Raw genomic sequence first — 22,577 nt, forward strand, 5'->3', positions numbered from 1 at the left:
GTTTGAGAAAAATGAGTTTTTCCACTGGTGTTCCTTAACTACACGAAAAGAAAGGAAAGTCCACACTAGGTATGTGAAACAAGTCTGGGTGTGTGTGTGTGTGTGTTGGGGGGGGGGGGGGCGTCAAGTCCCCCCCCCCCGTCCCCCACCGATTGACGCCCACGCAGATGAAAGCTTTATGCTCCTATTTTGTGTAAGACCAAGGTGGGACGTGGACATTGCAAATGAACTCTGCCTTCGAGTTGTCTCGAATTGCTTTTTTCATTAATTGTTACAACAGATGTCACACAAACCTCATACTTTAAGGTTTCCTCAGGTTCCCTTCAAAGGATGAGAGTCCAGAAACCTGGTTGGAAATGCTACCGGTTGGAGATGTCACATCTTCATCAGTTGTCTTCCCAAAGATCTTCAGCGATTCTCTGTTGACCCTGGACCTGAGGAATAACCAGCTACGGGACGTGCCCCCAAGTATTTGCAAATTGGCTTGCCTACAAACACTGGATCTCAGTGGGTATGTATGCACATGCACATGTACACGTAGATCACCATCAGTATTATCGATGAAATGGTTGAAGAAATGTATTTACCCCCGCAAGAGTAAAAACCACAGTTGGAAAATGTAAACCTCAATCTAAACAGCGGTTCTGACAAGATATCATACATGGATCGTCAGAAGTGGAAGGCAAAGAGCCATTGTATCATCACATAATACAAAAGCATGTTTCTCAAATCCAGTTGTTTGTGTTGTGTAGTAATACAGGCATAGAGAAACTTCCAGAGGATCTGGCGCGGTTGAAAGAACTGTGGTCCCTCAAACTCGACAACTTGAAGATAAAGGAGCCAGATACTATTGTGCCTGTCATGCAAACAAGGGAAATCCTGGAGAAACTCAACGAAAAACGCTTGAGTTGCAAACCCTACCGCGGTATGAAACTCATGCTGGTGGGGCCGGAGGTATGAACCACTATTGGCAAATACATACGTTTACCATTGTCTGTACCAATCATATAGTGTGTATAAAAAAATATAAATTTAGAGACCAAAAGTATTAAAAAATACTAGCTCCTATTTTATTTATTAACCTACATCCAGAGATATAGAAAGTTAATTGAAAGGCATGCTATGTCAATGTGGTCCAATTTGCATAAAAAGTGGATGAAAGGAGATTGTCATGCAAGCAATCTCTGCGTTGGTCAACTTACTGTCCTTTGCCAATATTGAGTTGGATCAACCTTAACTTATATGCTCCAAAGCCTCCAATGATTATGTAAACGAGTTACATAATCCAAGTACTCATAGGTTCCAAATAAAATATGGAATGGCCATAATAAAATATCGAATGACAAGGATCTATTTAGGTGTTCTTAGAAAACGTTATGTATATGGTTTTTTTTAATTCGTGCATTGGAAGGAATATTTTCATTCATTGAAAGATTGACTGTTCCATTCGATCCGGCTACGCCTTTTTGATGGTACAGTTAATCGTTCACCTCATGAAGACATTCCTTCCAAGGCACTCATAAACATTCATTATTTATATATTACCGAATATCATTTAATACAGGAAATGTCCGGCTCACGAAATTGTCTTTTCCTAGGATCTTAAACCTAGGTATCGTTTACTTTAAGGAATGATTAAAGGATACCATTGGAAGATAAACAAATTTCTTCCTCGATAATTATTATTATTTTTTTTTCAGAAATGTGGCAAGACCTCCGTGTTGTCCTGTTTGACCAAGAAAGAACCTGACGAAGATCTAGGCATCAATATTTGCTCTTGGACTCTTCAGAACCCTGACAAAATTCAACAAATGCCCTTGTTTGGGCAGATGTTTTCGAGGCCTATGGATCAGGTAGGATGACTGTTTTTCCGATCGACAGTATTCACTTCTCTTCAAAATTAGGGTTTGCAAGAAAACAAAAGCAGAACAGCAACACAATGGTAAAGAACGATCAGGGAATGGCACATAAGAACAACGTCAAGAGATTCCAGACAAGAGTAGTGTTGCAATGCCTTGATTAAACTTGACATTCTGTTAGGATTAGATATAAGGGATTTCAGATTCGTTATTCTTATATCTGGAAAAAGGAGATGCACCTGCTCCTGAAGTACAGTGTTTGAGTGGTGTTGTTTCCCCTTTTGCTTTTGTTTCAGAGTGTTTCTGACCAAGGTGATGTACATTTTTCGATATGGGATCTGAAGGGAGGTAAGCTGGATACTATTATCCATCAGAGCTTCTTCACCCCCAGGACGCTGTACCTGTTGGTCTGGGATCTCAGAGACGGCTTGGAAGGTGTTGATAAGAAGCTAAAACCCTGGCTACTTAATATTAAGGTAATACATTGTCAACAGACCAAAAAGAAAAATGGAAGAATTTGGTAAAGCATTATCAATTCACGAAACTTGTAAATTTTTTCGACCAAATAAGAAGTTTACTTGAAGAACCTACTCCACAGACAGTTTTCACCTGGAAGCTTAGTATGAGGTATAATGTTTTTATCTATTTTTTATTATGGCTTCATTTAGTCAAGGGCAACGGAGAGTGTCACCATCATTGTCTCCACCCATTTAGACAAAGCAAAGAAGGATAAGTCGATCAAAGGGAAAATCCTCGACAAGTACTGTCGTTTCCGAGATGGGTTTCCAGATATCGCTCGTGTTGTCGAGGTCACAGCAACGAGCCCTGACGGGGAAGGCATTGAAGAATTACGGCATTTCATTTACAAGATATCTCTTGCAATGAGGATCGGGAAGAGTTGGACTCCGGGAGCTGCTGTGGCAAGGACAAACATTCCCCTGATTGGAAGAATGGTAATATTATTTTGTTTGAAAAAGAAGAGACCACGACAAAATGTCTCTAAAATATTGCAGCTTAAGCTTATCAAGATGCTGTTATCAGAATAAAACTATGTAATGCCTCTGGTTTCTGGTCAGAGATCGAGTGTGTACAAAATCTACACCGTTTTTTACTTTAAGAATTAATATGCGGACTCTCTCAGATGTCATTAACCCTAGCCATTGGTAGAAATGTGCATTACCTCGAATTTTGCAGAGAGCAAACTTGTGTTATTCCCTGAGCTGCTTTTTAGCAGTATTGAGTGAGATTTATAGAAAGACTCCCAGTCCCTTAGAACCTTAGCAGCGAACCTAGGGGCTCCATGTTCGCACAAGAGCGTGTAACCTGCTTTGAGAATTGTAATATATGGTAACCGCGAACAACTCCGAACATGCATTCTCAGTACTGGCTTTTGAACTGGAAAAAAATGCTTCCAATTAATCAGACTGATGGAATATGTTTTTGACCGATTTCTAGGTGCCCCACTCGTTCAGTGTTCTCCAGGAGATCATAGCCAATGAGAATGAGCGTCGTAAGCTCAGTAAGCCCCCTCTTCCACAAGTCTTGGAGGATGTGGAGTTGAAATATCACATTGAAAAGATTCCTGACAGTACCATAGAAACCCTGGAGGATATCAATGAAGGTAAACTTTTAGCTTTGCCTGGAAGGAGAAAAAAAATACACTAACGTTATTGTTTGAATGACTTTCTTTTCAGGTACTCTTGCTTCTAGACGTCATTATAAATCTGACCTTAGTTAATAAGCTCGATTCGTTTTGTTCAATTCATCTACAGAACGGTTGTATCATTGTAAACTAGTCAGGAATCGAAGATACGGTAGAATCGAGGATTAAATTTTTCAAGAATTGAATAATGGAAACATAAATCAGAAACAGCTTTCGTTTTCCGGTGTCACGGTCTCACTTCTCCGGCGTGCTAGCTTTTCCGGCTGGATTCGGCGGACAGTTGAGCACGTTACAGTGCACGTTACATGAGCACGATACATGCTGATGTGTCCGCTGTGCTTACTTTTCCTCGGGCTGTATTATTACCAAGCCTATTAATAACACAGTGAGGGGAGGGACATCCAAGAATGTGTTATGTAACACTTCCCGCATGGTCTTGCAAGCATTCTGATTTGTGTTCCCAGCGTCATGCATGTGTGTGTGTGTTCATGGAGGAATAATTAAGAACGAACTCCTTGGTCCGTGTTCCTTGCTCGTTCGAATTCCATTTTGTCTTTATTTTTGCAACCATGCGGCTTAACATGAATGTGCATTTCAAGTCTTTTTTTGGTTATGGTTATTGGGAGTTGTGCACTCCACGAAAATTCTGGATTCGACTGTTACCCTGTAACCATGCATACAAACATCCTATGATATTACGTGCACCAGCACAACCCCGAAGAACTCAGCACACAAATAAAGCTGACGAAAATGTACACCACTGCGTAGTTTTGTGCATGCGTGTTGAAGCAAAATTTCCCTTTCGGAGAAGCTAGCACGCCGGAGAAGTGAGACCGTGACACCTTGAATCATTTTTGTTTACACAACTTGAGTAACATACAAAACCAAGAAGGTCTTGGAACGTGCGTCATTTGTTGTAAGTGGAATGTTCTGCATTACCTATACTTTGCTTAGCAGAACACTAACTTTTCTTCAATTATATCGATTTTCTAAATTTGTCTTCTCTCTTCCCCCGTCTCTTCTTCTCTTTCCCTTTCTCAAGCGATTGAGTTCCTGAGCAACAGTGGCACCCTTGTGCATTTTAATGACCACCTCCACGGTCTAACAAGCCTGTACTTCATCGACCCAGTCTGGCTCTACAACATACTCACCAACGTTGCCAAAATCAATCCTTCTCTCGCCGAGGAAGGACGCATACAAAGGTCCATCGTGGAGCAGGAATTGTTTAAGAAATGCGCTTTTGGGGAGGGACGGTTTGAGGAATATCTACAACTTCTGCAGAGATTAGACATAGTAAATCAAATCAGCAAGGAAGAGTGAGTTTTTTCATTCCACATTCGTACTTCATATACCACTCAATTCAGTTATTTCTTTGGACTCCTTATTTTGAAGCGACACGACCAAACAGATTTTTCAACAGCTAGACCATAATTATAGCGTCTGTCATCCTCGCTGGCTGGGTTGGTCCCACTCTTGTACATCGTAACACTACCATGGCAAACTTAGTCCACTTGTCTACTATTTTGACACTCGTCGTAATCTAACCAGGTTAAACTTAGACATTGTGACGTTTCCCTACGCATTGAATACAGTTCGTTGGATGGGGCAATGGAGGGGGGGGGGGGGGGGTAGATCGCCCCAGAACCCACCGCTACCGGTCATTCTTTAATCCTATGTCACGTCCCTGATGGGAAAAAAAGATGTTAACAGTAAAAATTGTAGGGATGCACTCTTTCAGGAGGCCACTTATTGAGCTTAGATGCATTTTCTTAGCACTATAGGCTTGGAAGGGGAAAAAAACAGAATGACATAATCTGAGCATATCTTCACCAATCTTAATCAAACCTGCACAATAAATTTTCATAAACGGGTCTTTCAAATGTATCCTTGGATGCTGTGGAAACTAATTATCACGAGCGCTGCAGTCAAACTAAATAAATATATATTTTGAAAAGTATCCGAACATTTTTCAGATAATTTTCAAAATATATCTGCATATATATTTCGTTTCTCTGTGACGCTCTCTATAGTTAGTTTCCATGGCAACCGAAAATATGTTTTTGTAAGAGCTATTCAAGAAAATCGATTTGTGCCTAGGTTATATGTCATTCTGTTTCTTCCCCCTCCAACCCTAGTGCTTAAAAAATGCACGTAAGTCCAATCAGAGGGGGTTTCAATAGGTGGCCTCCTGAGAGAGTTAATAGCCAAGTTTCCACCCCAAACTTCTTTTTTTCCTATTGGGGACATGCCAAAGATAAAAAAACCAGTGGCGGTGGGTTGGGGTTGGGGGTGTACAATTGGATCCCCCAGCCCAATATTCATGATTTCTGATCTACGAGGTCATCCGTTTCTGAAGCTAGTTAGACAATACTAAATGGCGTTATATTGGGTAATTGTACTGCTGCCTGATTTAATAGCATTAACACTGGTTTAAGATAAGCTGGAGTTGCTTAAACATTTGTGTCCAACCCAAGCTTTAAAAGGCAAATCACTTTATTACTTGTGCGGAAAACAATTATGCTAAACACAATATAAACGTAACTTTTGAATGAATTGAAAGTATATTTCCTTGGAACATATGGTTTCAAAATCCACAAGGGACGACATTAATGCCTTGGTTTTCTATAGCAATAAGGATTTTGGCAGGTCATCATCAACAAGTAACTTTACCATCAACCATAAGCAAGTAACTTTATGTTTAATCTGTAAAATTGAGCTAATAGACATTTTGAAACTTAGGAACTTTTTTTTATCCAATTTACGTTCTTCTACTTCCTTAAACTTTGCCCTATTCTGGAAAGATACCTGATTCCAAGTCAACTTCCCAGAGACAAGCCAGGTCAGGATTTTCTGAACGACCAGGGCGAAGGCAGCCCCCATCAGTATCAGGTCCTAGAACGTCATTATAGATTAGCCTACGATCCGCCAGGATTTTGGAGTCGACTGGTGTCCAGAGTCTACGTATTCCTCAAGTTACTGGATGAGGAGGGAAGCAAGGGAACAAAGGGAAAATCCCCAAGGTTTGCAACCTGCTCCTTAAATTTGAGTAATTAAATGTGCAAAAAATCCCGCGATTTTCCATTCTTCCCAATGTTTTTCAATATCTTTTAACCTGGAAAAAATTGCACCTGCATTTCAGTGTTTCATACTACATGAACGCTTTGTTTCTTGCGCTTTTCAGTATTAAAATCACCATATTTTATTCAAGCAACTTTATCAACAGCGTGGCTTTCCTATGATGATGCCGAGGCCCCAGTAACAATCCACAAGGTATTCATGATCTCATTGTATTCATAATCTCATTAATTTTGTCATAACGTGTCGTATTTAACGCATACTTTACACGTCAAGTCCAGCCCTTCTTCGTAGGAATGCTCCTTATCGGGGTCACGTGCACTTCACTGCAACAGGTAAAATGCCCATCAGATCAAGACTCAAGAACCAAAATAAAACCCTGATGCGACCACAGGGATTGCTATATATAAGCTCGACTAGGGTTCGCCTCATGTGCCTCACTCACATTATGTTGGTAGTTTTTTTATCTCACACAACGCACCCCAAACCAGCCCAGCCTTCGTCCCCCAGTGGGTCCTCTTTGCACCCATCCCTCGCCCAATTGGAGAGCAGATTTGGTGCACATATGGTGTAGTTTTAGTGTAGGTGTTTTCCAAAAGCTGGTGTACACCAAATTGACACCTCCTTTGTAATTGGTGCTTTTTTAATTTGGTGCACACTGTAAAAACCTAAAAACCTAAAAACCTTTCAACCTAAAAACTGCACATGGGGTGTAGTTTTGGGGCGTTCCAATTATTTAAATTAGCACCAAAAGCGCACCACACATGATGTGATGCTGTTTTGGTGCGGCATTAATGGTGCAGATTTGGTGCGCGGGCATTATTTCAGCAGTACTAAATCCTTACACCACATTTGCACCAATTTTGGTGATGGGGTGCATTTGTGGTGCGTACGTTCCAATTATTTAAATTAGCACCAAAAGCTCATCACACATGAGTGGTGCACTTGTGGTGCGTTCCAATGATTTAAATTAGCACCAAAAGTGCACCGGGGTGTTGTTTTTGGTGCAGCATGCAAATTCGGTACCTCTGTGAGGAAATAAATCCTGGCACTAAATTTTGCTTTAGAATTTGTATAAGATATTTTACATTCTTTCCCATGCATTAAATCTGTAATGAACAACATGAAGACATACTACTACCGTAGAACCCAAACATGGGTGATCGTGTTTAACATGTTGCACATTTTATCCATGATCCTTGTACACACTGTAAAGTACTGGTATTAAACTAATCCTTGGAATGATGTTACAATATAATTCTTCACATGATTTAATCCTTGAAATGACCTACCCCTTATGGGCATCCACACACACTTACAGTTTCAGATGAAAAGACACGAGCATGACAAGACTAAAAGTACACCATCCATGATTCCAACATGTCCAGTACATGAGTATACATTTACATGTCAATTCTAATGTTGAAGCTTGCTTAATTGTCTCAAATTTTACAAAACAAATTACATCAATGCCCCATCATCTGTGCATGCATGATCACCCAACAAGCACACACATTTGCTGATGCAAAAAGTAGCAAAAATGTTGCAAATTAATACCACAAATGCATATTTTCAAGAGCAACATAATGCCACAACTGCCCGAACACTGACAAATGTCGCAGGCAAAGTGGGAATCCGCTAAGTTGGAATTCCCACTTTGTCCAGCTGGACAAAGTGGGGATATCTGCTTGGCAAAGTAGCAATGCATTCCTGGAATTATATTATATTAAGGGGTGTTGAAATTACCATTTGGTAATATTCCTACATCGCACTACTACTGAAGCTGAGCAAAGTGGTAATTTTGGTCAACTTGGATGTACTTTTCTATAGGTATGGGATTTTGAAACGACACATGGGTAATATTATCACATTGCGATACTACCGAACCTGGGCAAAGTGGGAATTTCGGAACATTTTGATTTAATTTGCCATACAAAAGGGGTGTTAAAATTACCCATAGTTAATATTCCTACATAGCGCTGCTACTGCACCTGGGCAAAGTGGAAATTTCCATAACTGCTATTACTTTTCCTACAGTGTGCTACTACTGAACCTTGGCAAAATGGGAGTTGTGTTAATTTGATGTACTTTTTATAGGTAAGGGGTGTGGAATTTACCCATGGGTAATATTTCACATTGCGCTACTAGCGAACCCGGGCAAAATGGGAATTTCGGTCAATTTTGATTTAATTTGCTATCGAAGGAGTGTTAAAATTAACCATTGGTAATATTCCTACATTGCGAAGCAAATTACATCACAATTGCCAATGCCCACTTTGCCCAGGTTCTGTAGTAGTATAGGGCAATGTGGGAATATTATCAATGGGTACTTTGAACAGCCCTTATCTATAGCAAATTACATCAAACTTGAACAAAATTCCCACGTTGCCCTGGTTCTGTAGTACAGGTCAATGTGGGAACAACATTCCCACTTTGCCACGTAGTGTTGGAATTCCCACTTTGCGCTGGGCAAATTCCGAATCTACCCAGATTCCCATATTGCGCGTGACACCAGCACACGCAAGTGTGTATTTGCCTGCAATCTGGGACCCCCTATTGTCCCTCTTTAGTTTGTACTTTAATTTTCTTAGGAAGACCCCCCCCCTTACGTTTTGTACACGAATCCAAATTTGGGACCTCTTGGAAATTGGGGATCCAATTGTCCTCTATTGTTCAACGTCCCCTACTGAATGCAGAAACAAACTCATGTGCCCTAACTGCCAACTGACTAGTTGGCAGATTAAAAGCTGGTGTACACCACATGTGCACTAAAACTACACCAACTACACCCGAATTGGGTGGGGGCAACTTCTTCCCATCTGCACCCATTGCATCAGCTATATTATATTTCAGTGTACAAACTGTCAGCCATCAGAATCCTGTATCCTGTAGTACTCGCTTCCTAAGCATAACATCCCTCTGGGACCCTGCGTCACCAATACTCCGTTAGTCTCCTAAACATAAACATGGTATAGGCCTATTTGTTCGAGACCCGGAGTTCTTTTCATACTTGCACAAGTTTAGTCTCATTTTTGTATACCTTCGTGTTTTTGTATAATAGAGGATAGCTATTTTTAAGTGTACGATTTGCATAAAATTGAAGAACCCTTGACGGGCACTTTCGATGAAGTTATGGGGCGACCGGCATAATAGCCTAGTAAGAGCGCTGATGGCGTATTCCTCGTATTTTTATATCTATTTGAAAGTTGATTTTCAGATCCTCTGAAAAAGATTACTGTTATGAATCCTACAGAATAAAACTGGCTGTAGCTTGGATTAAAGCTTGATTCATTGAGACGAATAATTATTGTTTTCACGTTATAGACTTTAAAAAGTTGCTTTAATTATTGATTAAGTACGATATGTTGTTTTAAATTCATAGAGTGGACCAAACAATGCCAAGGGGACTGAAGCTGACAAACACCAACATCACGTATTGGCAGACGGGTGTGATTGTCCAACACGCATCCGGTGTTATCTTGTTGAAACCAGCCACCTTCGAAGACAAACCTGGCATCTGCGTCCAGATTAAAAGTGAAGTCGGAGAGTTTGCAGCCATGGGATTCGTAGTGGACCAGATTGAACACCTCATTCATGATTGGTACCCTGGTAAGTTCTGGTTTGTAATGTCATGGGAAGTTGATGTGTTAAACACACAATGTTCATGTTGCGATGAAAGACAGCAGACAGTGTTGTGTAATTGTGGAGCACAGCCCTTCATGGACCCACTGTTTATGCACCTATCAATTGTTTTCCCCGGAAATGTTACATTTTTACCTACACGTACACTTCTTGGTATGTTACTGAGTGATAAACATAAAAAATCTGAACAACATTTTAGAGCATGAATTACTGTTCTGTTTTAATTTTCGCTAGGTCTGAATTGCAGCGGCATGACTGGAAAAACTTTGGTTGAGAGATTTGTCCCTTGTCCAGTTTGCAAAATTACAAAGTTCTCTGTCAGCAAACTCGCTTTGAACGCCACTTTGAAGTTTACAGATAAGGTGAAGTGTCCGACTCATCTTGAGGGCGTGGCTATACCTAATCTCCTCCCCGATCTCTTTTTGATGGACCTACCAGTCAGGATCCTTGATAAGAAGGCGTTTGATTTCGATCCCCGGGTCAGTCAGTCCCTTGGCAGAGGAGGATTCGGTGAGGTCTTTAAAGGGAGATATCGACAGGAAGATGTCGCTGTTAAGATGTTGGCTAAAACAGAGATTTTGAGTGGCAGGCCGGAATCGGGGGTGCATTCATCTAGGGGGGAAGATCAAGAAGACAGCGAAACGTCCAGCAGCAGTAGCAGTCTACGAGACAGCGGCAACCAATCCTTATCCCCACTGCCGTACGATGAGAGTATCGCCCCTGAGGAGATGCTTGTCATGGAGGGATTCTACAACCTGCGCAGTGAAGTGGCCACCATGTGCAAGCTACGACATCCCTGTGTCATTCATCTCATTGGGATATCAATCCACAATCTCTGCTTTGCCATGGAGTTAGCTCCACTGGGAGACCTCGCAAGTCTTCTCCATCAAGAATCCAAAAGCCTTCGTGAGAGTCTTGTGAAGGAGAAGGTTTATGGGACAATTCTAGACCGTGTTCTGACCTTTAAGATCGCCATGCAGGTAGCCCGTGGGGTGTCCTACCTTCACAACAAGAGGATAATCCACTCTGACCTGAAGACTGACAATGTCCTGCTGTACTCCTTGGACGTCGATGCTAACGTCAACATTAAACTGACCGATTATGGGATAGCTCGGACCATGGATTTGCAGGGAGCCAGGGGACGCGCTGGTCCTCTGGGATTCTGTGCACCAGAGATACTACGAGGAAGAACGTTCACAGAACAGGTATATTGCTACCCCCCCCTCCTTTCATCGTAACTTCTATAAACACAGAAATGCGCTTTATAAGTGAAATGAAAATCATTTTAATACATGCTCTCACTTTTCTTGTTTTATTCATTTGAGACCTAGATACATTAAATCGTCATCTCGGGTTACAGACAGGAGGGGAGGTAAACTTATTATAAAAAAAAATTGTTGATGTATTTTGTTCCAGAATAAGTCTGGCAGGGAAGAACCATTGTCCCGACTCCCTAATAAGGCTTTGATATTGAGAGAGTGTAACATTAATCCAATCAGGTTAACTTATGTGAATTGTTGTCTATAGGCGGACTGGTACTCCTACAGTATGCTGCTGTATCACGTGATGTCCGGTGCATGGCCCTACGATAACCTCAAGACTGCCATTCATATCCGTAGCGCTGTCAACAAGGGCACCAAGCCAACCTTTCAGTTCCGAGACTACGCGATCGTCACCATGTTCCCATGTCTTGAGAAATTAATGAAGATGTGCTGGAATGATAACCCACTACAAAGGCTAAGTGGGGATCATATCGCCAAAGCAATGAAGAACGGAAGTTTCACTTGCTTGGAAAATGTCATCAGTTTAACTGAGGAGGAGATAACGTGTGTGCATCTTGGCTGGGGCAAGAGTAATAAGGTATCAATTATTGTTCATCCACGTTAGCCAGCGCAGTCTTACGTCGTAAGACGCCGTGGCAAACCCAGTTCAATTGTCATTACTGTTTTGATACTCATTGTGAACCAATCTGAATCAGATTCTCTACGTAGAGTTCGTGATGTTTTTCTACGTACTGGATGCTAAGGTATAGAATGACAGGGTCGAATTTGTTAACCAACAGGACAGCGCTTTTCAGGACAGCACAGTGCGCTGTAATTTTATTTGGTAGGCGCTTTTGTAAAGAGCGATCAGCTGATTGGTCAGGACTTATGGCATGTATTAGTGTTCATGAATAATTTATCTTACAAGGTAAAAAAGGAAAGATAAATATTGTGGCGGTCTTGTGTCGACGATGCCTTGGATATTGCTCTCTGCCGACCCGACGAGCGGCTGTGGGGAAGGCCAGGGGAACAGGTCCGTTTTGGGGCAGTCTACCGCCAGGCGCTCAGGGAACACACTCACTCGCGCTCTCACGCAAACCTCACGAACACACTCGGGGAAGGGTTAACGTCCAATGAATAGATCAGACAATCGGGTATTTAGGGCTTCACTGCTTTATTATAACCACTTGGAGACCCAATAAGATGCGTCCTACTTAGGTGCGTCCTACTAAGGTGTGTCCTACTTAGGTGTGTCCTGCTTAGGTGTGTCCTGCTTAGGTGTGTCCTGCTTAGGTGTGTCCTAGTTAATTGTAAGAATTGGCCCCTTTCCAATAATCGTCAAGAACTGGAATGCTTCCCGTACCAATCAGATTTCCTAATTCCTGCACTCACCGGAACTAAACCAGTGCTCTTCCTGAGTGAGAGACTGACCACAGCTGTACTGCACACGCTTCAGCAACTCCGAGTCTCTGAGCGGGAACTGTGCTACGCTTCGCGCCACAATTTACAGCTAAATCCCACAACATGAGCAGCGCAATGGGAGAGTGCAATCCACTGACGAGTGAAATGAAAGAGAGCGAGTGCGCGCGCGACACGCGCTTATATACCCGCGCTCGGTACCAACCAGCCACGCACCGATCGCGCGCTGTACAACGGACAGAGGTCCGCGTACCAACCAACTAAACTATGGTGAGCCTAGCGCGCCAATATTAACTGTTCCGCTACAATATGGACTTGGTTTGCCGACGTCTCATGTAGTACTACCGTGGCTAGCGAGGATGTTGAAATATGTTGCATTGGATATTATTTTGCAGACTCTCCTTTTAAAAAGGGAAGAAAAGTGTACTTTGCCGGTTTTAAACACTATGTTTAATACCGGTTGGAGTCTGGATGCTGATAATGACCCGAGCCATTAATGAATACCTTTTCGGTAAACAAATTCAAAACTTTTCGGTCCAAAAGTACAAACAAGTCAAAAATTGTAATTTTTCAACGATGTTTAACAATTGTATTGCATGTTTTTCGAAACACCCCTTTATCTTTGCTATGGTATGGCCCTCCTCGCGAGTAGTCGTAAACAACCCCTTATATGGAAATTGGCGCACGCTTCGCGCGTACTGCGTGCATGGCGCAGAACGCAGATGTGCCAGTGTAGTGTGAATTCGGGACTCTGAAATACTGACTCACTGGTAGTATCCGGTTCGTTAGTGACTTCCACATTCACGCGCACGCACCACTGATTACTAGCGCCCATTTGCTAAACACTCAAGTTGCGTTTGCTTCCGGTGCCACTCGTGCTTAGTCTCGGTTCTCGACGCTCCTTGTGTTTTTATTCAACGAGCGAACAATCAACCCACCCAAAAACCATTATCACGAACCATCGCTGATAGAGGGCGCTATCACACACAGACCGCTATCAGCCACGAACCGCTTTCACAGGAGCATCTTGGGAAACTCGTAAAACTGTCCGCTATTTTCCAGGCAAAAAGTGCCGTGTGCAAAAAGTGCCTTGACGCCCTGTGATGTGGGTCATTTGCATAAGAAAATCCAGCATGGAGAACACGTGATAAGTCTAGTACCTGAACGACTGTTTTGCTAAACACGCAGTAACTGTTTATTGGCTCGACAATGTACATTTGGTCGCCGACGACGACGCGTGGTACGTACCATACACGTACGCGGTCGATCACGAATAAAGTACAATAATGGCGGATCGTGCAGCAGAGCCAAAGGCTCCGCTGGTGGTCGCATTCGGCCATGAAAATGTCGCTGTTGTGTAATTTGTAACCGAGAGTTAGTCACCTGTAACATATACTGTACATTAAGTACCTTAGCCAAGAAGAACTCGCTATTTTCACCCCCCCCCCAAAAAAAGAACTACACACGCCAGATATCACCATGGGCGTCGCGAGGAGGGGGGGCAAGGGGGCGCTTGTCCCCCCCCCCTGGAAAAGCCACACAAAAAAAAAGGAAAAAAAAAAAAGAAAGAAGAAAAGAAAAAGAGGCGCAAAGTCATAGTGATGTAAATTTAATGGGTGGGGGGGGGGGGGAGCACATGTCCCTGCCCCCCCCTCTAGAACTGATAAATCGAGAATATGATTCACCCATGGCTTCACAATGTGAAGTACGCACACTAACAACGTCGCACTAACGAACCGGATTGCGCATGCCTACATGAGGATTGTGAACGTTCAACCGTAAAACGGTATTGGCACCGGATTTCATTACAGTCCAAATTTCATGTGACACTGGAAAAATGTTTAAAACCTGGCAGCCGGTCTTTATCAACCGTTTAAAACCGGCTCTCGACCAATAGGAATGGGTAAATTTTTTATGAGTATGTATGAGTACTTAATTAATGCTTAATGAAACAAACTTAAAATATTCCTCGCTTTTTTATTTGAGAAGTGTCTTCTATAATTCTCAACGGAGTTTAGGTAACCTTTCATGACTGCTCACTGCAAACTTCACAGAATGTATGCCCCCTTCTGTCCAAATTGAGTAATTAAGTTTTAGCAAAAGTGGCCAGAATGTGAAACCCGTTCATTCAGATTTGACCACGACAGGAAATGTAATGAATTTAAATGTTAGAATAACTCTGCCTTGGTTAATTTTGCCAGAACTCGGATTATTTGTGGTACTGGACTGGTGAAGGTGACAATCGTCGGTTTGCAAAAATCCACATCAAGTTTTGCACCGAAGGAGATGTCGAGACCAAAATGTTCAGCTTGAGGGGCTCGCGAGCTAACTGTATGGTGCAAGTGGGACACTACAATGTGATAGGCACAGAGGTAAAAACTACATGGTTCACTCTTTCTGAATATTGTGTCCCACTTGTGGCTGGCCAGAAGAAAAATATTTAAGCAGTAAGATAGAGTTTAGGCTTTAGTTGCACTGTGTAACTAATCAGTCATTGTGTGAGTGAACAGGTCATGGATCTTCAGGGGTGCTGCGTGTAAAACTCGGATGCCATGCCCAAGGATGCGTTGAATATGTTTGGCGGTACTGCCTTAAGTAGGGATGGGTATGGAACTAGTGGTCCTAACTAGTTGACCTTGCGTACAGAATCAGGAGACCCTCTGGTTGGGGTGGTTCTGCGATCTTGAGGATTGACTTTGCTTGGCTTGTACCCGTTGCGTTGCAGTGCTGTTGTGATTTGATTTAGTTCCTTGGAGAGATGTTCCTTGTCGCAAATGGCCCTGCAGACAAGGACCTGGTTGTGACCGAAACTTTGATCTTCGGGTGATGAAAGGAATTGCTGTGGAGGTATCTGTCAGTGTGATTTGGTTTCCTGTAGATGTTGCGGGTGAGAGTGGTGATTGTCGAAACCTCATCATCAAGAAATGAATTGATCCATCTTTTTCTTGTTCCATGGTGAATTGGATGCTGCTCTGAATCCCGTTGGCGGTCTGCTCGAGATCCTATGGAGGTTCCTGCCGATTGTTCGAAAAAAAATTATCACGCCACCAGACGCTGGATAAGATGACAGAGGTGAGAAGATGATGAAGCTGGTCCGGTGAGAGATCAGTGCGGTCCTTGAGGGTGGGATCAAGTTGCAGTTTTCATTGGCGATGTTACAGACGTCAGAAGTGGGGGCATTGGTATAAAGAAAGAGAGACGACATCAAAGCCGACCAATTGTCGAGTTGCAGGGTGAGATCTTAAAAGGAATGTGGCAAACTCAGGTCGGAGTTCTTGAAGTGGTGTCCGGTGTTGCCTATCAGTGATAGAAGGATCTTGGTGAGGTGTTTGGACTGAGTTGTAAGTTGGGAATCCCCGGAAGGCCACGATGGGGCACAGAGGAACATCTTGCTTGTAGATCTTTGGCTCTACATACAGGCAAACCGTAAACTGGTCCCAGACCGATTTCGCCTAAGGGGTTGGAGTCATTGAAACTCAATAAATTCAGATTTGCCGAGCGGAATGTCCGACTGAACACCAGTGTGTAATGATAATACTTGCTACTCTCGAGTCCAAAGCCCATTTACCATTCCGGTATTCTTCCAATTGATGCATCACTTAAATCTCTTAAATTCTTGTCTTCGCTAAGGGACCTTACAAAATTGTTAGTGTTATTTGTTTAGTAATGATTGTGACAACTCAACAATGATTTTAATGATTTTTTTTTTAAGAACAACCGCATCCAACTCTTTGGACCACAAGCCATCGATAAGCAGGATTTCAACGTGGACGCCGAGGTTCTCTCCCTCTGTTATCTACCCATCAAAGACAAGGTGAATTAAACATAAAGGGCAAGGGGCACATAGTCCTCAAATAGCAGAAAATTGTATGTTTTAGAGTGCTTATCCTATTTCAAGTCTGCCTGTAACGAAACTTACACGTATTTCCAACCATAAATAAGTCTCCTTCTTGGACGAGGAGTTTCACCCATAGGTCTGTATTGACTGCTTCTCGCCCTTCCCCACGCTGCATGCGATGCACTGGTACCATACTTGTAGGTTGCACTTGGCATGCATCGAGCAGCACAGCCTGAGCGGTGGAAGCATACGCTACGGTAGATATATTCCCATCGATCGCAAGTAAACAGTAACACTGACAAATCTGCAGCATTTTGAATAATCTAAAACAATAGAAGGTGATTTTTCGTAGTAAATTAGCCCATATTTTTCGAAACAGATGAATACAAAGTAAAACAAGCGACTAGAATCACGACTAGCACCAAAACAGTTCGATTTCTGAGTCAAAATGTTAACCCCCCCCCCCAAAGTTCGTTCTCACAGGAATAAGTGTGTCCCGGAAAGCGCCCGATTGTCATTCCTCAAAATGTTTCAAATGTAGCATAATCAGGATTTCGTGAATTGCTTCTGTTTTTGGTATTTATGTCCAGGACACGCACGGGCTCCTGTTCGCTGGTTTGGCTGATGGTCACGTGGTTATCTTCAGGTACAATCAAGCAGCCAACGACAGCAGCAACAGGCAGCAGGAGCCAGTTTGGTCCCGGGTGAAGACATTAACCTTTGAGAATAAGCGCTGTAATCTGCTGGAGCCAGTTCCTGAGAGAGATGAGCTGTGGATAGCCTGCGGGAATAAACTGCGTATTCTTAGCACCGAGGTACATTCCAAAGTCTCACCATGGTATGAGATTTACCTAAGGCAGAAAGTCTTTTTGGCTGCGTATAGCAGCTCTACAAGAACTTAGGTCTCTCCGTTAGTCTGTAGGTTAGTTAGTTAGTAACAAACGTTGGCATATGCACCTGTGCTTTATAACTCACCTTAGCCAGCTCCTGCTTAAGGCCGTTGAGGCTCCTGCTTAAGGCCCTGTGTCAATTTGATGGCCCTCAGGGGAGGGCAGACAGACTTGCATTATCGAGGTCAAGTTTGCACTGTGTAGTTCAACAAATAGGAAATCCTTTATTTCATTGCCAAAGACATTAACATGCAAGAGCGCCATCTATCTCATACAGACTGGGCAAGAAGGCACACATGTACGAGCACAAAGTCATTAGCCCGCAGCTTTCGAGATCAATTCGAGCTTGTATACCGTATCGCCTCCAAATCCAATCCCCCGGCACAAACCCTTAGGCTACTCAGTTCCTAACCCTCCCTTCTTGCCTTCAAAATCAACCCAATCTCAGACCTACACGATTTATCAAATTGTTGAGAGGTATTACATTTAACAGACTCGATCGTTTCATCTTCCAAAAAATTAGATCTTGTTGCTGGATTCATCAAGCATCACAGTGACTTCAACAGCAAAGCGCTCTGTGGTTGGTTTGGCTCACCACCATGACAGCCTCTTCTGCATCATCGAACGTTCCTCCCAAGTACTTCAGTACAACATGGCTAACAGGCAGCTTGTGAATATCCTTCAGTGTGGAAACACTATGCTGGCGAGAGGAGTTTGTCTGATATCTCCGCCGGATGATGGCATCCACGTAACAGATGAGGAGCCTGAGGAGAAGCAGAAGGAAGGGACGATGGGTGAATGTCAACCTCAGGATGATGTAGAAATCAGTACTGAGAGCAAAGCCATCCAACTACTGTGTATATTAACTGTGAAAGACACCCTGTGGATTGGCACAAACACCGGCGAAACTCTAGTCCTTTGCCTCGACTCAGAAACCCAGCACAGCTTCGGCGAAGTGCTTGCCATTCTTGGACTTCTTCCAGAATTGGACGATAAAAGTGGGCCAGTGAACAAGCTCCTTAGGGCCGGGGACGGGCACGTGGTGGCGATGCAGGAGCTCACAGGATCATCACCACCACCACTCAACCAGGAGGCGCGTCTCAATCAGTACCAGCTGCTGTTATGGCAAGCATGGGGTTCACAAGAGGTGGCAAAGTTTGATCACATCCACCGTGCGTTGGATGAGGCAGAGCTGGCTTTGGACAACTGAAGAGATACGTTGATTCAACACCGTGATTTTATTCCAGGATAAAATTGTTCTACCAACGTCATGGTTTATGCTATTGTCATTCTTAAGGTTTTTTGGGAAGACATCTGTGTAAAACTAAGTACAGTAGGCAAATTTGAAAACGAAATAACAATTCGTCACCGTTTTCACGAAGAGCCACATATGTCAAAAATTACCATTTTTTCGATTTTGATTTTTTTCAATATTTTGCTTTAAAACAATGTATTAATCATGTTGACATGTTTTTGTAAGCAAAACATCATTAATTTCCAAGTTACATTAATGTTGCAAGGGGCCAAAATCTGGATAAATGAATTTTGCGTTTTCACGAAGAGCCACATACATTTTGGCCCTTTGAACGCGTACAAAGCCCATTGCACGGAAATACGTAAAAGTAGGTCAAATGAGATTTGCGTTTTTACGAAGAGCCATATATCTTTGTTACATTTTCAGCTGCGCGCGCGTACTCACGCGCGCCTATGGAAATACACATTGAACAGAAAGGGCCAATATGTCGGAAACCTGAATTTGCGTTTTCACGAAGAGCCACATATCTTTACTAATTGATTTCCACTAATTAACTGCTGAATTAAGTCTTATTACTGGGTTCATGTAAAAATTCAGCTCACACAGAATAGTGTGATGGTTTCCTTGCTTCACAAAGTTGTTGCAAAGTGGTACTTTTTGCAGTTTTAAAATATAAGAAACTTCTTTTGCGATTATCTTGAAAACACATTTTCCCTAAAATCGACATATGTGGCTCTTCGTGAAAACGGTGACGAATTGACATTCTTTTCACCTTTTGTTATTCTCATGAAGAATTTCAACTGTTCATTATGTGCATAGGTTAATCATTGTATATTGTACGGGACTGTTGATTCCTCAGAGGCATGCGAGAGGACCCAATATTTTGTACGTAGAACAGGAAGCACAGGTAAATCCTGAAAATAGGGGAACTTGTCCAGCCGGCCCGGCCACTATCTGGCAATTTTTTTGAGTGTCTAATTAAAGAATCATCATAAATATTTTAAGAACCATTCTAACTAAAGTGGCTGTATGTTTTTCTTGCACGGGCATAAACTACTTAAAATTAGTATCCCTGTGATTTTTCAAATGTTCATAGAATAGGCCTATACTTATAGGCAATAATTCCTCAAAAAGCTTTGTATATACATGTATTGCGCTTGTTTCAGGCCTGAGCTGAATTTAGACTTGACCGAAGTCCGGTGCTCGCTTGGTCATCGAATTATGCGTAAACGTACACAAGTGGCATGCGTGTTTATAATTGAAAAATAAAAGTTATGGCACTTGTCGCGCTTCGGGCGTTATGTGTGATGGTGGAATTCAGGGCTTTCAGTTTTTCTTGTGGATACTGATTAAGTCTGACTTTAGTCAAGTCTAAGCTTCCGTTCTTTATTCAAAGGTTAACTGGGAAAACAACCCCAAAAACCCCATAACCTAGCGCAGACCGATTTTCCGTTAATTGTCACATTGGATATAGTTTACAACTTTCGCAGTGCTAACTAATAATAAGTTCCATTTTCATTTTTGTTTGTTTGAGGGTGCCACACCCAAAAAGCAAGGGAAATCTCTCCGTAATCTGCATTAGCATGTACAGTGTATTCGTTTCAACTTGGTTGGTGAATGTTGGTTTCAATCTTCAAAACGGCTGAGTTATTGTCACGAATTGCAGAGATGGAAAGAATTTAGTACGAATATATTCGATCACTATACAAGCAATCAGAGAAGTTCTTCTTATGTATGAAAAAACTAAAAAAGAGACAAAAGAAACTGTCTGACAACATTTTAAAGAATCTGTTGGCACGCAACTTAATAATGTGCAACATTATTAATGTAATGATCAGAACTTCATTGTTTCGGTATGCGGTAACACCATGTGGTAATAAATTAAACTAACTGTCGTTGAGTAGATATATAGTTCTGACGAGAACTTGTCATGCTTATAATAATCTTTCGCAATCGTCGGTTTGCAAAAATCCACATCAAGTTTTTCACCGAAGGAGATGTCGAGACCAAAATGTTCAGCTTGAGGGGCTCGCGAGCTAACTGTATGGTGCAAGTGGGACACTACAATGTGATAGGCACAGAGGTAAAAACTACATGGTTCACTCTTTCTGAATATTGTGTCCCACTTGTGGCTGGCCAGAAGAAAAATATTTAAGCAATAAGATAGAGTTTAGGCTTTAGTTGCACTGTGTAACAAATCAGTCATTGTGTGAGTGAACAGGTCATGGATCTTCAGGGGTGCTGCGTGTAAAACTCGGATGCCAATGTTGTTTCAATCTTCAAAACGGCTGAGTTATTGTCACGTAAAGTTGATTATGAACGAATTGCAGAGATGGAAAGAATTTAGTACGAATATAATCGATCACTATACAAGCAATCAGAGAAGTTCTTCTTATGTATGCAAAAACTAAAAAAGAGACAAAAGAAACTGTCTGACAACATTTTAAAGAATCTGTTGGCACGCAACTTAATAATGTGCAACATTATTAATGTAATGATCAGAACTTCATTGTTTCGGTTTGCGGTAACACCATGTGGTAATACATTAAACTAACTGTCGTTGAGTAGATATATAGTTCTGACGAGAACTTGTCATGCTTATAATAATCTTTCGCTAAGTAGTTTTAGTTCTGATAAGAACGGTCCTGCTTTATGTTCTAAAAGAAGTTGTCTTTGGTCTCAACGTTTCGTTTAGCATGCTCGAGTCATCGTCAGGAGACTAAAATGAGAACTTTCTTTTAGACATTTTCACGGTGAAGTACATTTAATTGTTAGATCTTCTTGTGGACTTTCATTTAGTCCTACATTTACTTTCACATTAACCGTGCAGGTAATATGGGACTGTTGAGCTCATTTGCATAACTTGCATCAAGAAAGATAAGTCACACAAAACCAATGTTGGTTATTGGAAGTAGTAACAACTACTCAACTTTTTTAATTTTAGAAATATAACCATGTGGTATCTATTATGACATTTAGAGGCAAAATATGACGTCACTGCCACATGTAGCATATTACATGCATGTGAAGGTAATAATGGGGCAGCATTTTTAAGGCATTGTTGTGATACGAAAATTGCTATTTCACAAATGGAATTTATTTCAAATTGCTATCTCACTCGTTGAATTTATCTAAAATTGCCATTTCTCAATTGCAAAAATGTATAGCCTTCTTGTTTTATCTTTTAAGTTTTAGTTAAGAAAAACTAGGTTTTTGGGGTAATCCTCAATTAATCGAAGTTCCCCATGAGAGTAAGCATCTGCATCGTCAATATATACGTTAACGAACAAGTTGCTATATTTCTTGTGGACGTTCACTTAGTTACCTTCACATTAGATTCCATTACTTTTTTATCTTTAAAGTTTGTATTAACAAAAGCAGAATTATCCTCATATAATCGAAGTTCAGCATGTGAGTAATCATCCGTATCGTCAATAAATAAGTTTGCGGTTTACTTCATCCAACATTAAAAATGTGGTAGCGTGTGTCATATACCCCCAAATTTGCCATTATTTTACATTTGTGTATGACTAAAGCAAGTCTACTTTTTACAAGGTGGTTATGCTGCCTCATCAAATTTCTTCTAGATGTACCCTCTGTGGTACTGCCCTGTGTCAGGCATGGTTCACTTGTATTATGTAAGACAATGTGGGGGACAACAGGCTGGCCTGGAG

At 41.8% G+C, this 22,577-nt stretch overlaps 1 protein-coding gene across 1 annotated transcript in view; it reads left to right on the plus strand.

Moving 5' to 3' along the window:
- Positions 1 to 18,889, plus strand: part of LOC119742752 (leucine-rich repeat serine/threonine-protein kinase 1-like) — a 33,452-nt gene extending 14,563 nt beyond the window's left edge. Inside the window, exons 7-21 of the mRNA XM_038218922.1 lie at positions 336 to 511; positions 753 to 954; positions 1,701 to 1,853; positions 2,156 to 2,335; positions 2,528 to 2,812; positions 3,315 to 3,480; positions 4,565 to 4,838; positions 6,324 to 6,542; positions 9,980 to 10,206; positions 10,474 to 11,444; positions 11,767 to 12,099; positions 15,122 to 15,292; positions 16,633 to 16,734; positions 17,349 to 17,573; positions 18,172 to 18,889. Coding sequence (XP_038074850.1) covers positions 336 to 511; positions 753 to 954; positions 1,701 to 1,853; positions 2,156 to 2,335; positions 2,528 to 2,812; positions 3,315 to 3,480; positions 4,565 to 4,838; positions 6,324 to 6,542; positions 9,980 to 10,206; positions 10,474 to 11,444; positions 11,767 to 12,099; positions 15,122 to 15,292; positions 16,633 to 16,734; positions 17,349 to 17,573; positions 18,172 to 18,858 — 4,371 coding nt within the window. The 3' untranslated portion in view covers positions 18,859 to 18,889. The remainder of the gene's footprint in view (positions 1 to 335; positions 512 to 752; positions 955 to 1,700; positions 1,854 to 2,155; positions 2,336 to 2,527; positions 2,813 to 3,314; positions 3,481 to 4,564; positions 4,839 to 6,323; positions 6,543 to 9,979; positions 10,207 to 10,473; positions 11,445 to 11,766; positions 12,100 to 15,121; positions 15,293 to 16,632; positions 16,735 to 17,348; positions 17,574 to 18,171) is intronic.
- Positions 18,890 to 22,577: the final 3,688 nt, after the last annotated feature.

This window comes from Patiria miniata, unplaced genomic scaffold (assembly GCF_015706575.1).
Source record: "Patiria miniata isolate m_02_andy unplaced genomic scaffold, ASM1570657v1 HiC_scaffold_6, whole genome shotgun sequence".
In the NCBI taxonomy this organism is placed as follows: domain Eukaryota; kingdom Metazoa; phylum Echinodermata; class Asteroidea; order Valvatida; family Asterinidae; genus Patiria; species Patiria miniata.